Below are 16135 nucleotides of genomic sequence, written 5' to 3'. Positions count from 1 at the left end.
GCTAGCTTCCCTGAATTCTGGAACAAAATAACTTTCCATCTCCACACAAAGGACATCTTTCTACCAAAATTTTAAGTATTAATTTTCTTTGTTTTTACCTTTTATTTTACCTGTGGCTATTGTCTCCATAATTGTTCATTTTAAATAAATTAATGTAAATAAATAAATAAATAGTGTAAATTAATTATTTTTATTGCATTTAAAATAAAACGACTTAAGGCCATTTTTTTCCGGCTACATACCTGGTTTGAGCACCACAGAAAGAATCCTAGCCTTTCTGAAGATTCGCTGCCTGAAGTATTGCATTGTTTCAGAACTAATAGATTGTTAACCCATTCTTCCTAGCTAGCGGGTTTCCTTTTTCTCAGGTAAAATGGATGGTGGCCACCTTGTACTTAAAATATTGTGTATTAAAGTGTTTGTGTTGCTTGCACGGTAACTCTTGGCTAGAGATGGCCTGAACGGCTCACCGGCAAACGGTTCCCGGCGAACTTCCGGGGTTCGCAATCACGGAGAACCGCAAACTTTTCTGGAAGTTCGATACGCCCCCATAGTACATCATTAAGGTCAACTTCGACCCTCTACATGACAGTCAGCAGGCACATTGTAGCCAATCAGGCTACACTCCCTCCTGGAGGCCCTCCCCCCTTATAAAATGCAGGCAGCGTCAGGCATTGGACTCACTCGTGTGCCTGTAGTAATTAGAGAAGGGAGAGCTGCTGCAGACTCTTATAGGGAAAGCTTAGTTAGGCTCTTGTAGGCTTGTTAGCTTGCTCCTTGCTGATTCTTATTGCTAAAAAGGCACCCCTCAACAGCTCTTTTGAGAGCTAATCTTGTTCTTGTGACCTATTTTTTTTTGTTGTGTGTGTGTGTGTGGCCCACTTGCATTATAGTTATATACAGCCCTGTCAGTCAGTCGCAGCTGGCCTTTGACCCCTTAATTCCTACTGTGCCACTGCCAGGCCCAGCACATTCAGTGACTACCTGTGTGTGTGACAGGCAGCTGCACATTTGTAATCCCAATCACTGCACCTGTTCACAGTTTAGTCTACCTACCTACCTACCTACGTGAGTGCACGCATTGTTAATACCACCAGTCATTGCACCTGTTCACGGTACGTGTGTGTATGTGTGACAGGTGCACATTTGTAATACCCAGCAGCACTGCATATACCTACCTACCTGTTGTTCAGTGCACCCACCTACCCATGTGAGCGCACGCAGTGTGATATTTAATACCACCAGTCACTGTACGTGCGTGTGACAGGTGCACATTTGTAATACCCAGCAGCACTGCATATACCTACCTGTTGTTCAGTGCACCCACCTACCTATGTGAGTGCACGCAGTGTGCTATTAAATACCACCAGTCACTGTACCTGTTCACGGTACATGTGTGTGACAGGTGCACATTTGTAATACCCATCACTGCATATACCTACCTGTTGTTCAGTGCACCCACCTACCTACGTGAGCGCCCGCAGTGTGCTATTTAAAACCACCAGTCACTGTACCTGTTCACGGTACATGTGTGTGACAGGTGCACATTTGTAATACCCATCACTGCATATACCTACCTGTTGTTCAGTGCACCCACCTACCTACGTGAGCGCACGCAGTGTGATATACCACTCCGTGCATACCTGTTAACTGCACCTGTGTGACTGCACATTGTATTAGTCAAGTCAGTGCATACCTTTCACTTCATCCCCCCCGATATGGACAAAACAGGTAGAGGCAGAGGAAGACCCAGAGGAAGGCCAGCCGGCAGGTCTGTTAGAGGTCGTGCTGATGTGATTTCATGTGGCCCTGGACCAAAGTACAGTGCTCAGAAGAAGGCACGTCCCATCAACTCCCAAGATTGTCAAGACGTGGTTGACTATTTAACACAGAACACCTCATCTTCCGCAGCCACCAGCGCTTCTACTAGCACCACATCCGTTCCATTTGACACTTCGCAGGAGTTATTTGGTGGGGAATTAACTGATTCACAGCAACTACTGTTACAACAAGATGAAGGTGCTAAGCAAGTTACACCACTTCATATGTCTGAGTTAGGCGACACTATGGACGTAAGGTGTGAGGAGGAGGATGATGAAGTACCTGCTGTTGGTGCAGTTTATGAGGTGTCTGAGGCAAGCGAAGCTGGGCAGGATGATTATGATGATGACGATGATACGGATATCACGTGGGATCCTAATCGTTGATGACAATGATACGGATGTCACGTGGGAGCCTCCACACTGCCTCTGCCCTTGAGCGGTTCCTGCTCCTCTGCCCACAGCAGCAGTCAGGTGTCTGTGAGGGAAATCTTTGAGCGGAAGAAGCCAATTTCTGCTAGTCACCCCCTTACCCGGCGTCTGACAGCTGGCTTGGCGGAACTGTTAGCTTGCCAGCTACCATACCAGCTGGTGGACTCTGAGACCTTTCGTAAATTTGTGGCCATTGGGACACAGCAGTGGAAGCAGGGGCGTAGGAATAGGCCCTGCAGCCCCTGCGCCCGCGGGGGGGCCCGGCCCCCCCCCTGGGGCCCGCTTGGGGCCGTTTTGTGGGTGCTGGAGGGGTGGCAGCATGAGGGGAAAGCCTTGCCCACAGTCGGCGGGGAGAGGGGTAGTTCCCCCCTCTCCCTCACCTCGGGGCTCTCCCCTCTGTGCTCCCCTCCAGCTCGTAAGTGTCTGTGGGGCTGTGGTGGGCAGCGAGCGGCGGGCAGATACATACCTGCTTCCGTGCGTTCCATCGGAGACTTCTCCCTCTAGCGGCTGACGTCACTTCCGGAAGTGACGTCAGCCGCTAGAGGGAGAACTCTCCGATGGAACGCACGGAAGCAGGTATGTATCTGCCCGCCGCTGCCCGCTGCCCACCACAGCCCCACAGACACTTACGAGCTGGAGGGGAGCACAGAGGGGAGAGCCCCGAGGTGAGGGAGAGGGGGGAACTACCCCTCTCCCCGCCGACTGTGGGCAAGGCTTTCCCCTCATGCTGCCACCCCTCCAGCACCCACAAAACTCCGAGCGGGCCCCAGGGGGGGGGCATATTACGATTTTCTGGTGTCTGCTGCCCACATTACGATTTTCTGGTGTCTGCTGCCCTCATTACGATTTTCAGGTGTCTGCTGCCCTCATTACGATTTTCTGGTGTTTGCTGCCCACATTACGATTTTTAGGTGTCTGCTGCCCTCATTACGATTTTCAGGTGTCTGCTGCCCACATTGTGATTTTCAGGTGTCTGCTGCCCACATTACGATTTTCTGGTGTCTGCTGCCCACATTACGATTTTCTGGTGTCTGCTGCCCTCATTACGATTTTCTGGTGTCTGCTGCCCTCATTACGATTTTCTGGTGTCTGCTGCCCACATTACGATTTTCAGGTGTCTGCTGCCCACATTGTGATTTTGAGGTGTCTGCTGCCTACATTACGATTTTCAGGTGTCTGCTGCCCACATTACGATTTTCAGGTGTCTGCTGCCCTCATTACGATTTTCAGGTGTCTGCTGCCCTCATTACGATTTTCAGGTGTCTGCTGCCCACATTGTGATTTTCAGGTGTCTGCTGCCCACATTACGATTTTCTGGTGTCTGCTGCCCTCATTACGATTTTCTGGTGTCTGCTGCCCACATTACGATTTTCAGGTGTCTGCTGCCCACATTACGATTTTCAGGTGTCTGCTGCCCTCATTACGATTTTCAGGTGTCTGCTGCCCTCATTACGATTTTCAGGTGTCTGCTGCCCACATTACGATTTTCAGGTGTCTGCTGCCCACATTACGATTTTCAGGTGTCTGCTGCCCACATTGCGATTTTCAGGTGTCTGCTGCCCACATTGCGATTTTCAGGTGTCTGCTGCCCACATTGCGATTTTCTGGTGTCTGCTGCCCACATTACGATTTTCTGGTGTATGCTGCCCACATTAGGATTTTCTGGTGACTGCTGCCCACATTGCGATTTTCTGGTGACTGCTGCCCACATTAGGATTTTCTGGTGTCTGCTGCCCACATTACGACATTCTGGTGACTGACTGCTGCCCACATTAGGATTTTCTGGTGACTGCTGCCCACATTACGATATTCTGGTGACTGCTGCCCACATTAGGATTTTCTGGTGACTGATGCCCACATTGCAATTTTCTGGTGACTGCTGCCCACATGGCGATTTTCTGGTGACTGCTGCCCACATTGCGATTTTCTGGCCCACATTACGATTTTCTGGTGAACACTGCCCACGTTACGATTGTCTGGTGAATGCTGTCCACGTTACGATTTTCTGGTGAACGCTGCCCACATTACGATTTTCTGGCCCACATTACGATTTTCTGGTGAACACTGCCCAAGTTACGATTGTCTGGTGAATGCTGTCCATGTTACAATTTTCTGGTGAACTCTGCCCACATTACGATTTTCTGTCCCACATTACGATATTCTGGTGAACGCTGCCCACATTACGATTGTCTGGTAAATGCTGCCCACGTTACAATTTTCTGGTGACTGCTGCTCACGTTACTATTTTCTGGTGACTGGTGCCCACATTACGATTTTCTGGTGAACTCTGCCCACATTATGATTTTCTAAAGGCCCACATTACGATTTTCTGGTGAACTCTGCCCACATTACGATTTTCTGGCCCACATTACGATTGTCTGGTAAAATGCTGCCCACTTTACAATTAATTTACAGTGAAACGCTGCCCCATTACGATTATTTGGCACCTATGGGGGGGGCCCCATCCAAATATTCGCAGGGGGGCCCAGTGATTTCTAGTTACGCCCCTGAGTGGAAGATACCAGGCCGCAATTATTTCTCTAAAAAGGCGATACCCAAACTTTATCATGAAGTTGAGAGGCAAGTGGTGTCATCTCTGGCACACAGCGTTGGGTCAAGGGTCCATCTGACCACGGATGCCTGGTCTGCCAAGCACGGTCAGGGCAGGTACATTACTTACACAGCCCATTGGGTCAACCTGGTGACCGCTGACAAGCAGGGAGTACGTGGCTGTGCAGCGAAAATACTTGTGACACCGCCACGGCTTGCAGGCAGGTCTGCTGCCACCTCCTCTCCTCCTGCTACATCCTCTTCACTGTCGTCCTCCTCCTTGGCTGAGTGGCAGCACAATTCTACTGCTGCTGCAATCTTCTCTCCAGCTACACAGGCCCAGCTCCCCAGGGCCTATGCTGCATGCCAGGTATGATGGTGTAACGCCATCTTAGACATGTCTTGCCTCAAAGTGGAGAGTCACACTGGAGCAGCTCTCCTGGCTGCTCTGAACAGGTGGATCAGTGGCTGACCCCGCATCAACTGGCATTCAGCAACGTGGTATGTGACAACAGCAGCAATCTCATTTCGGCTTTGAATTTGGGAAAGATGGCACATGTGCGCTGCATGGCACATGTACTGAATCTAGTCATTCAAAGATTTGTGCCAAAGTACCCAGGCTTAGAGGACATCCTGAAGCAGGCCAGGAAGTTGTGTGGGCATTTCAAGCGGTCTTACACGGGCATGGCACGCTTTGCAGACATTCAGCGGAGAAACAACTTGCCGGTGAGACGCTTGATATGTGATAGCCCGCTGGAATTCGACCCTGGTCATGTTCTCTCACCTGCTAGAACAGGAGAAAGCCGTCACCCAGTACCTGTACAATTACAGTAAAAGGACACAATCTGGGGAGATGGGGATGTTCTGGCCCAACAACTGGACACTGACGTGAAATGCAAGAATTTGGGAAAGTTGACACATGTATCCTGCATGGCACATGTGCAGAATCTCATAATTCAGAGATTTGTGTCTAAGTATCCAGGCTTATGGGATGTCCTAAAGCAGTCCAGGAAGGTGTGTGGGCATTTCAGGCGGTCTTACACGACCATGGCACACTTTGCCGATATTCAGTGGAGAAACAACTTGCCGGTGAGATGCTTGATTTGCGATAGCCCATCTCACTGGAATTCGACCCTCCTGATGTTCGACCGCCTGCTACAACAGGAGAAAGCCGTCAAACAGTATCTCTACAACTACAGTCAAAGGACACAGTCTGGGGAGATTGTTATGATCTGGCCGAAGTACTGGACACTGATGCAAAATGCCTGCAGGCTCATGCGGCCTTTTGAGGAGGTGACATACCTGGTGAGTCGCAGTGAAGGCGCCATCAGCGACTTGATCCAAGATGCTTTCTTCCTGGAGCGTGCCATGCATAGAGTGGTGAATCAAGCTGTGGAGGAGCGTGAACAGGAACAGGAATGGGAGGAAGAGTTGTCGGATCAATTCTCAGCAGAAGAAGATGATTCCTCAACACCTGCGGCAGCACAGAGGGGGGAGGAGGAGGAGTAGGAAGAGTCGTTTGGGGAAGAGGAGTCAGATGATGAGGAAGGTGTTTTTTTGGAGGAGGATGAGGCGGAAGAACAACCGCAGCAGGTGTCGCAGGGGGCTTGTGCTGCTCAACTTTCCCGTGGTATTGTTCGTGGCTGGGGGGGAGGAGGAGAACTTAGCTGACATCACTGAGGAAGAGCAAGAGGAGATGGATAGGACGTCTGCATCCAACTTTGTGCAGATGGTGTCTTTCATGCTGTCCAGCCTGTTGAGGGACCCCTGTATAAAAAAACTCAAGGGGAATGAGCTGTACTGGGTGGCCACCCTACTAGAACCTCGGTATAGACACAAAGTGGCGGAGGTGTTTCCAAATCACCAGAAGGCAGAAAGGATGCAGCGCTTGCAGAACAAGCTGGCAACTATGCTTTACAATGCGTTTAAGGGTGATGTCATAGCACAATGCAATAAAGGTACCACTGCCAGTAATCCTTCTCCCATGTCCACGCAGGCAAGGACAGGACGATCCAGCGATCTCATGGTGATGTTGGACATGTGGACATTCTTTAGTCCAACGCCTTAGTGCTTCCGGATCTGCCCTTCACCAATGCCTCGACCGGCAGGTATCCGGCTACCTGGCCTTAAGTGTGGATGTAGACACTGTGAGCAGCAATGGACCCTTGGACTACAAGGCTTGACCTGTGGCCAGAGCTGTCCCAATTTGCCATCCAACTTCTGTCTTGCCCTGCCTCAAGTATCCTGTCAGAAAGGACCTTCAGCGCAGCTGGAGGCATTGTCACTGAGAAGAGAAATGGCCTAAGTCAAAAACGTGTTCAGTACCCCACCTTTATAAAAAATGAATGAGGCATGGATCCCGGAGGGCTACTGCCCGCCCGAAGACTAAGTCAGTCCCCGCACGCAGCATCTCTGCCTGCACGCCATGTGACTGCCTGCCCCATGACTAAGTCGATCCCCACACAGCATCTCTGCCTGCAGGCCACTTGACTGCCTTCTCCGCCACCACCACCAACAGGGTCCAGGACTCCAGGCGGATTCCTGAATTGCGGCAGCTAAAATAGTTTTCCGGTGCGTGTACATGCCTGCCTAATTTTTCTGGCTGCACTGCAGCTGCAACAACAAAACAAAAGGCATGTACATGTGTCAATTCCCCTTCGTGATCGTTACCTTGCCGTGGTGAAGGGGCTTGCGTATCACAATGAAGCAATGAACGCCGGCTATATGAGTGTCTCGGGGGGGGGGGGGGTGGCACACCAAAGATAATAAGATTGTTGCTTCATTGTGGGCAGACCAAATTCCAGTTAGAGTTCTTACTTGGGGGGATTACATTATCTGCATTTGTCACTTTTTAGATTTGCTGCATTTATTGCTTTTCAGGTTAGCTGCATTTGTTACTTGAGGGCTTCAATTGTGCAGGTGGAGGCAGTGCCGAAAAATAAGAATTAATTTGTGACCATGCCCACAATTTAGGCCTCCTAGATTTGCCTCACTGGGCATGCTATTTACTGCCTGTAAAAAGATTGAGTGTCCAGATTTTTTGTAGCTTTTTATTTAGCAAAATTTTTAAATTAGGCTTGCAGCGCCGCTCCCCCCTCCCCATGCCAGAAAGGGGCACAATTTCAGTGCATGCTATGGGTGCCTTCTTCCATAGATATGCCACCGAGCTACACAGATGCCACAGCTCAGATACTGTTGTGTAACTAGGATCACAGCACAGGAAAGCCTCTTTCATACTCATGCTGGTGTGGGGGAGAGGACACCGAGCTGCAGCTGCCAATTAGGTAGGAAAGCTGGATGTGACTAAGCTCAGTACTCTGTGGGACACAAGTGACAGGTATGTGACAGACTTTCACTTTAATTCCCTGTTGCTTTTTTGGCTGAATGGCTGGGAAGTCCAGCAATGTATTCTGAAACCTGCATGTCACCCACTGTGAAGGAAAAAGCAATATTAAACTTCTGTATTGTTTGCTTTGTTAGTGCAGTCTATTTACATTGGGGGTGGAGAGGAAACTTGCTTTACTACAGCTTATCTTTTTTTTTTTTTAATCCATTAATGTTCATAGCTTCAAAAGTACAAGTGGACAGCACTCCTATGTAGGTAATAGATGATGTTCCTGGGTCCATGTGTCAGGCAGCACTCCTGGCTCCAAATCCAAACTGCAGAAAGTAGAGACCGGCACCACTCAGATGTAGTATTGCTCTTTAATCATAAAAATACACTAAAGACATCATGCAATGTTTCGAAGGAAACTCCTCCTTTCTCAGGCTTATGTCAGTGTCTGAAATCACATAACATTTATTGGGCTTTATAAAGTGACTAGACATGGATATGGACCAATCACATTGCAATGCCGCCTGTGGCAACCATTCCCCATTCAAGCTCCAAAGCGGACCCAATGGGGAACTTTTCTCTTACCATGCAAATGTGCGCAGCATAAAAAAAACCATCTGCACAGAGGGAGAACAGAAAGCCATGCGCTGTCAACATAAGACGTAGACCAATGGTCTGCGAGGTGATGGCAACGGTCATCATGGACACGCCCAACATGCGAGCGAACCAGATGGGGAACCTTGCAGACTGCTACTCATAGTACAGACGTCAGTGGACCATGCTGCATTACAGACATTATGGAATTCGTCAAAAGAACCACCATGAAAGATGTAAAAATGAATGTACTCCCAACTCTTTGCAACGAGAAAGAGACAAGACACGTTAAGACACACCCCGGCCACACCTCTAACCACACCCCCGCCACACCTCTAGCTATGTTCACCACTAAAAATTCATAGGCAAAAGGTGTAAATTTAGAATTCAAACAACATTGGTCCTTTCTATCATCATTGGCTTTTCTTTATATTAACATTTTAAATTAAGAATTATATCAATTTAAACTATGGGAATTAAATTTGGATTCAGTTAAACATATTTTTCTGTGGAAATATACATATATCTACTCAGATCTGTATACCAGTCCTGAAAGGGGGACAAATGAGATAGAAAGAAAGAGGGACAGATGAATCTGGTTCCCAAAGAGGGACTGTCCCTCTGAAAATAAGACAGTTGGAAGCTGTGAGCTATGTACATGTGTATACACATCCCATAGTAAAATACACTGTAAGTGACATTCCTATGTCACTATCATTTACACTAGGTCTATTAATCTGTTGACTGTGAACTTCTTTCGGACAGAGAGCTTTTGGACTTGTGCATCTGATCATTGGGGGTTCCCAAAGTCTTTGCATACAACAAAAAAGAGACGGCACACCACTGGCTGCAAAATTATTGCTGTATTGAGTGGACAAAAACACTACATGTTACAGATAAACGTTCCTCAGGTGTTAAACAGTAATGAAGTGTACAAATGCACATATATATATATATACACATTCAAATGTGAGCACCACACCCATCTTTGCTCCTCCCATGGAGCTGATTAACTCTTAAGTCCCAGTTCTCAAAAGTACATAAAATTAAGTGGTCATTTGGCACTCCTTCACGGCTACCAATAAAAATACATCAATAACTGACCGTACTCCTGGCACTTCCGAAAAAGGACTGCCATAGAACCACCTGTGGAAAAAACATGTGGTTATAACAATATATCAACACCTGCTGTAATCATAAATAGATACACTTGAAATCAAATTGCACAATCCCTATAAAAAACACTTGAGGCAGCCTCTCATTCATGCCTCTAGGGGCCACTACATCCAGAAAATAAATCCATCTTGCCTCTTTGTGCTTCAACAATTTTTCTAAATTTCCCCCTCTGTTGGAGGGATTCACAGCTTCTAATACACACCATCGCAACTGTGCGGCATTGTGACCCGCTTCAAAAAAATGTCTGGCCACAGACGTGTCATAACTCTTGCGTTCCCCTTCTGCATATTTAGTAACTGCCCGTTTATGTTCCTGTATTCGAGTTCTAACAGGTCTAGTGGTCTCACCAATGTACATGAGCCCACATGGGCATTTCAGCCCATATACGACCCATGCCTTGGAACAATAATGTCGCTCTCTGATAGCAACTCTCTGGCCCGTGTGGGGATGGCATATTTTACCTCCTTTTATAATCCCGCTGCATACATTACAATTTAAACAAGGGTGAGTTCCTGCCTTCCCTGTAGTAGCATCATTCTTAAGGGGGGCCGTATCAGTGTGTCTCACTCTGTCATATATAGTTCTACCCCTTCTGATCGAAAAGATGGGTTCCTCCTGAAATACACCCCCCAGTTCTTTATCATTACTCAATAGTGGCCAGAACCTCCTTACTGTATTTTTAATTAATTCAGTATTTTTACCCAAGTATGTAACAAACGGTATTCTGTTGGGACCCTTTGGCTTCTCTTTCTTTCTTAGCAAGGAGGATCTGTCCACTGTCATGACCTCTCTCCTGACTGTATCGACTTTCTGTGCATTGTAACCCTTCTGATCAAATTTGGACATCAGCACACGACTAGCTCTCACATAGTCATCATCTTCAGAGCATATCCGTCTTGCCCTGAGCAACTGCTCCTCGAGATGGTTGGCGAAGCGAATCGGGCACACCGTACTATAAAATTTTCGCTAGAAACATCACGCGAAAGCATTAGCTTTCTGAATGTAACACTGAAGGTTGTGGATGGTAGGTTTGTCACTAAATTGTATCGGAAACCCACTGACTGCAATAATTTATTGCGTTCAGACAGCCACCACCACAGCCACGTCGTGAAAGCCATACCTAGGGGGCAGTTCCTCAGGGCAAGATGGATATGCACTGAAGATGATGACTATGTGAGAGCTAGTCGTGTGCTGATGTCCAAATTTGATCAGAAGGGTTACAATACACAGAAAGTAGATACAGTCAGGAGAGAGGTCATGACAGTGGACAGATCCTCCTTGCTAAGAAAGAAAGAGAAGCCAAAGGGTCCCAACAGAATACCGTTTGTTACAAACTTGGGTAAAAATACTGAATTAATTAAAAATACAGTAAGGAGGTTCTGGCCACTATTGAGTAATGATAAAGAACTGGGGGGTGTATTTCAGGAGGAACCCATCTTTTCGATCAGAAGGGGTAGAACTATATATGACAGAGTGAGACACACTGATACGGCCCCCCTTAAGAATGATGCTACTACAGGGAAGGCAGGAACTCACCCTTGTTTAAATTGTAATGTATGCAGCAGGATTATAAAAGGAGGTAAAGTATGCCATCCCCACATGGGCCAGAGAGTTGCTATCAGAGGGCGACATTATTGTTCCACGGCATGGGTCGTATATGGGCTGAAATGCCCATGTGGGCTCATGTACGTTGGTGAGACCACTAGACCTGTTAGAACTCGAATACAGGAACATAAACGGGCAGTTACTAAATATGCAGAAGGGGAACGCAAGAGTTATAACACGTCTGTGGCCAGACATTTTTTTGAAGCGGGTCACAATGCCGCACAGTTGCGATGGTGTGTATTAGAAGCTGTGAATCCTTCCAACAGAGGGGGACATTTAGAAAAATTGTTGAAGCAGAAAGAGGCAAGATGGATTTATTTTCTGGATGTAGTGGCCCCTAGAGGCATGAATGAGAGGCTGCCTCTCAAGTGTTTTTTATAGGGATTGTGCAATGTGATTTCAAGTGTATCTATTTATGATTACAGCAGGTGTTGATATATTGTTATAACCACATGTTTTTTCCACAGGTGGTTCTATGGCAGTCCTTTTTCGGAAGTGCCAGGAGTACGGTCAGTTATTGATGTATTTTTATTGGTAGCCGTGAAGGAGTGCCAAATGACCACTTAATTTTATGTACTTTTGAGAACTGGGACTTAAGAGTTAATCAGCTCCATGGGAGGAGCAAAGATGGGTGTGGTGCTCACATTTGAATGTGTATATATATATATGTGCATTTGTACACTTCATTGCTGCTTAACACCTGAGGAACGTTTATCTGTAACATGTAGTGTTTTTGTCCACTCAATACAGCAATAATTTTGCAGCCAGTGGTGTGCCGTCTCTTTTTTGTTGTATGCAAGGTCACAAGCTGTGTGAGCAATCCAGCTGAGACTTGGCACCGGCTACTTTCCAGGCTTGCTAGGCCTGTGATACTGTTCACCCAGCTATTTCCATTGCACATGGGGTTTCCAAAGTCTCCCTTATTCTTTTCAAATTCACTCTCGGGCAAGGACTTACACAAAGATGGCCACCATCCTGTCTTTGTAGCTGGTAGTCTCCTATTGGCTCTGGGTCACCTCACCATAAGCTAATGGAACGCAATGATTGCAAAACACATGAACCCCTTGTTTCATTGAAAATAGTACAATGACAGTGTATCAAATATAAAAACAGGAATTTCATTAGTTCTTGAAAAATAAACACTCATTTGGAGTTTTTACGACAGCAACACATTGGGATAGGAATGTCTTCCATTGTGTTGCATCACCAGGTCTTTTAGAAAAAATCCGTAAATGTTTGTTTGGGAATTGAACAACTCAGTAGTACCCGTGTCTTGTGATTGGTCTAAAATTTCTGTGGTATTTTGATTTCTACAGCAAACTTTTGCTTTTCAAATTTGAAAGTATTTGGCCAATCAGAGAATTCTGTAGTGTATATCAAGCAGTTTGCACATGTTTTTAATTACACAACTTTATTAACAAAAATGGGGGGGGGGGACGTTCTGTGGAAATCGGTAATTGAAAATTCTTATTTCTGTGGAAATACGAGAAGTCGATAATCACCGTTTGCGGTAATTAGATATCAGCATTACCCAAAAAACCATATATATATATATATATATATATATATATATATATATATATATATATATATATATATATATATATATATATATACACAGTCTACAGCTTACAACATAAATATGCATACGTCCTAGTTCACTTATATCAGTAATGACATTTATCTGCACTCCAGTAGGCTGAAAAAAGGCCTGATCCTTTATTGAGTCCCTCCAGGATTTCCGTTAATTGAGGGTATTTCACTGAGGTTGGCACCACGTGGCGGTTCACAGACTGCGGCCCCCACATGTGTTAAATCCAGACATGCATTGGCGTTAATTTATACATCAGGCTGGCTTGAATAACGGCCCAGCCTGACACTGACACGTATAATATCCTTTGATAAGTATAAAGTATCTGCAGCTTATTAGCTCATAAATCCTCCGCTATTCAATTAGAATGGCCGTGAGATTTACAGTGAGCTCTGGGGACGGAAGGGAGCCATTAGCGTTTATTATCATAAGTAAAGGCATTTGCTGGAACCTAGTTGTAGGTCACCAGCAGCTCCATTTCTGCACATATACACATGCAGGTTCCTATTGACTCTGCCAGTGAAAACCCGGCCATGCTTCATTAATTCTCCTCCCCACCGGAGCACGCTATGATTATTATTAACCTCCATTCTCTATTGCCAAAATAATGACCATCCCCACGTAATCCATTACTGCGGTACAACTAATTTATAAATGAAAATGGAATTTAAATGCTACTTTCTTTATAATGTAATAGAATGGACTTTAATCTGCCTCCTCATTTCCAGGAGTGCTGTGTATTAATTGGAGTAATTTAACTTGCCCTTGGGACGTACAGAATGCCTATACCTCTCTTCAGTACAGTACAGCCTCGTTTAAGTGATGTGTAATTATGACGCACGCACAATGAAATTACCCGGTAACAACTTGTCACACTGTTGGAAAATTATGAAGCCTGCGCTTCATTAGGGAGGCTCAACGGGGAGGAGCAAAATCATACAAAATCTCTGAGCGTTGTCAGCGCAATGGAGAAGTTGGCCCTGTAATGAGCTTTGTAAAAGTTTCATCATTTGACTGATGAGTTACTAATGTATTGCCGGTTTCCAGTTGTTAATAAGGAAAAAATAAGTGTATACATTTCAATCCTCAATTCAGACACAAATTTTTATATAGGTAGTCCCCAGTTACCGAACAAAATAGGCACTGCGGGTTCATTCTTCACCTGAATCCATTCTTAATTCGGACTCCTGCTCCACCTCTGTCCCCTGTACCTTCTCTGTGCCCCCACCCCTTGTCTCCAGTGCCCTCTTCTGTGCCATCTGTTCCCCCCTGTGCCTTCTTTGCCCCCAATATCCCCCTCTACCCCTCCTTGCGCCTTACTTCATCCCTCTATGCCTCCTATGTGCCCACCTGTTCATTATTGTGCCCCCCCTGTTCCTCCATTGTGTCTCCTTGTGCATCCTTTATGACCCCCATGCATCTTTCATGCCCCCCTGTGCATCCTTCATGCATTTCTGTACATCCTTTGTGCCCCCCGCGCCTCCTTCGAGTTACCCATGCCTCCTTCATGCCCCCTGCATATTCTTCACGTCCCCACAAAAGTATGTGGCGCCGCAGCGCACGGAAAAAATAAAAACATGAAAAGGGCTGGAAAAAGGTTAAAAAAATTAAATGCTAATCGCTTCAAATCCTAGTAAATTGCCCTAGGAATCACTGCACACAGCACTGGCATGATTTAAAAGCATTGCAGCGATTCCTAGTGTATTCCAGCCCTAAATGATTTGTTCAGTATATCATTGCATTCTGTTTTTCTTCACACTTTACAAAGCATCCCAACTTTTTTTTGGAAAATGGGGCTGTAAATCAAATAATTGAAACTAAAATTATTTTTAACAGTTACTGTCTGTTACTTTCAAAATGCCATTTTATGACGTTAAGTGAGCACTTTGCTGTGAGACATTTTGCATAGTATAGGTTTTCCACACGTATAGCTGGAGACAATCAGCAGGTGTCAGGAAACAGGGCTTAGTGCATTTTTTCAGTACTGAGCTGGAGAGTGTTAGGAATGTGTGCCAGGCACCTGTTTTTAATTCTTGCATCCAAAGCTGAAAAGCTGGCAGTAACTTGTACTGATACTGTTACTATATAGCATCTCCTGAAGTGGCAGACGCCATGCTTACCTGTATTAGTAGCTTCTGGCTTGAACTGCATTGATCTCATATTAAGGGTAGCCAGTATACACTCTGTGTCATCCAAGTACTTTGAGCTGCACATCCAGTGTGCTGATAAGACAACGCTCATAGCGCAGTGTTGAATGTTTACTGCTCTCAGATTGGCACAGGACAGGCCAGACCCCTAAACAAAAAATCCTTTGTCAGTTCATGCATTTATCTAGGAACTCTACCCTTTTTCTCTGCAATCTATATATTACATAGTATAAAAATGGCAAAAAAAAAGAAAACAGTCTTACAACAAAAAGTTGCACTGGTATCTCAAATTAGAAGACAAGAAGACAAGTCATTAATAATTATATATATATATATATATATATATATATATATATATATATATATATATATATATATATATATATATATATATATATATATATATATATATATATATATATATATATATATATATATATATATAGATATATATATATATGTATATATATATATATATATATATATATATATATATATATATATATATATATAAACAGAGAGAGAGAGAGATTAGAGAGAGAGAGAGAGAGAGAGAAACATAATGTTCTTCTTCAGTATACTCTCTGAGGCATAGTTAACACTATACACATTGCCATGCGCATTTATGCAACACATATAGTGTGCATTGCCCAAGAACATCAGAAGTGCATTGACTGCATTGTCTGACGTTCTCATTATTGCGCTGCACAGCATCACCTTGCGATAATGCACTTCTGCATGCATTTTTGCCCAAGAAGCAGAGCTGAGTCAGCTTCACTGTAGTAAACGGGATCAGCAGCGCAACGGACGGTAATGCAGATGGTGTGCGATGATGTGCATTCCATTTCAAATGCACGGCCATCTACATCGGATAAAGTGAACAAGG

At 45.3% G+C, this 16135-nt stretch overlaps 1 protein-coding gene across 4 annotated transcripts in view; it reads right to left on the bottom strand.

Annotated features, from left to right (window-relative positions):
• KCNU1 (potassium calcium-activated channel subfamily U member 1) overlaps positions 1–16135 on the bottom strand; it is a 330251-nt gene that overhangs the window by 54651 nt on the left and 259465 nt on the right. For all 4 annotated transcript variants that reach the window (XM_068274953.1, XM_068274954.1, XM_068274951.1 and 1 more), the window contains one exon: positions 15223–15397. In XM_068274953.1, coding sequence (XP_068131054.1) covers positions 15223–15397 — 175 coding nt within the window. The remainder of the gene's footprint in view (positions 1–15222; positions 15398–16135) is intronic.

This window comes from Hyperolius riggenbachi, chromosome 3, assembly GCF_040937935.1.
Source record: "Hyperolius riggenbachi isolate aHypRig1 chromosome 3, aHypRig1.pri, whole genome shotgun sequence".
NCBI classification, from domain to species: domain Eukaryota; kingdom Metazoa; phylum Chordata; class Amphibia; order Anura; family Hyperoliidae; genus Hyperolius; species Hyperolius riggenbachi.
The sequence above is the reverse complement of the archived record's forward strand: the minus strand, read 5'-3'. Positions and strand labels throughout refer to the sequence as shown.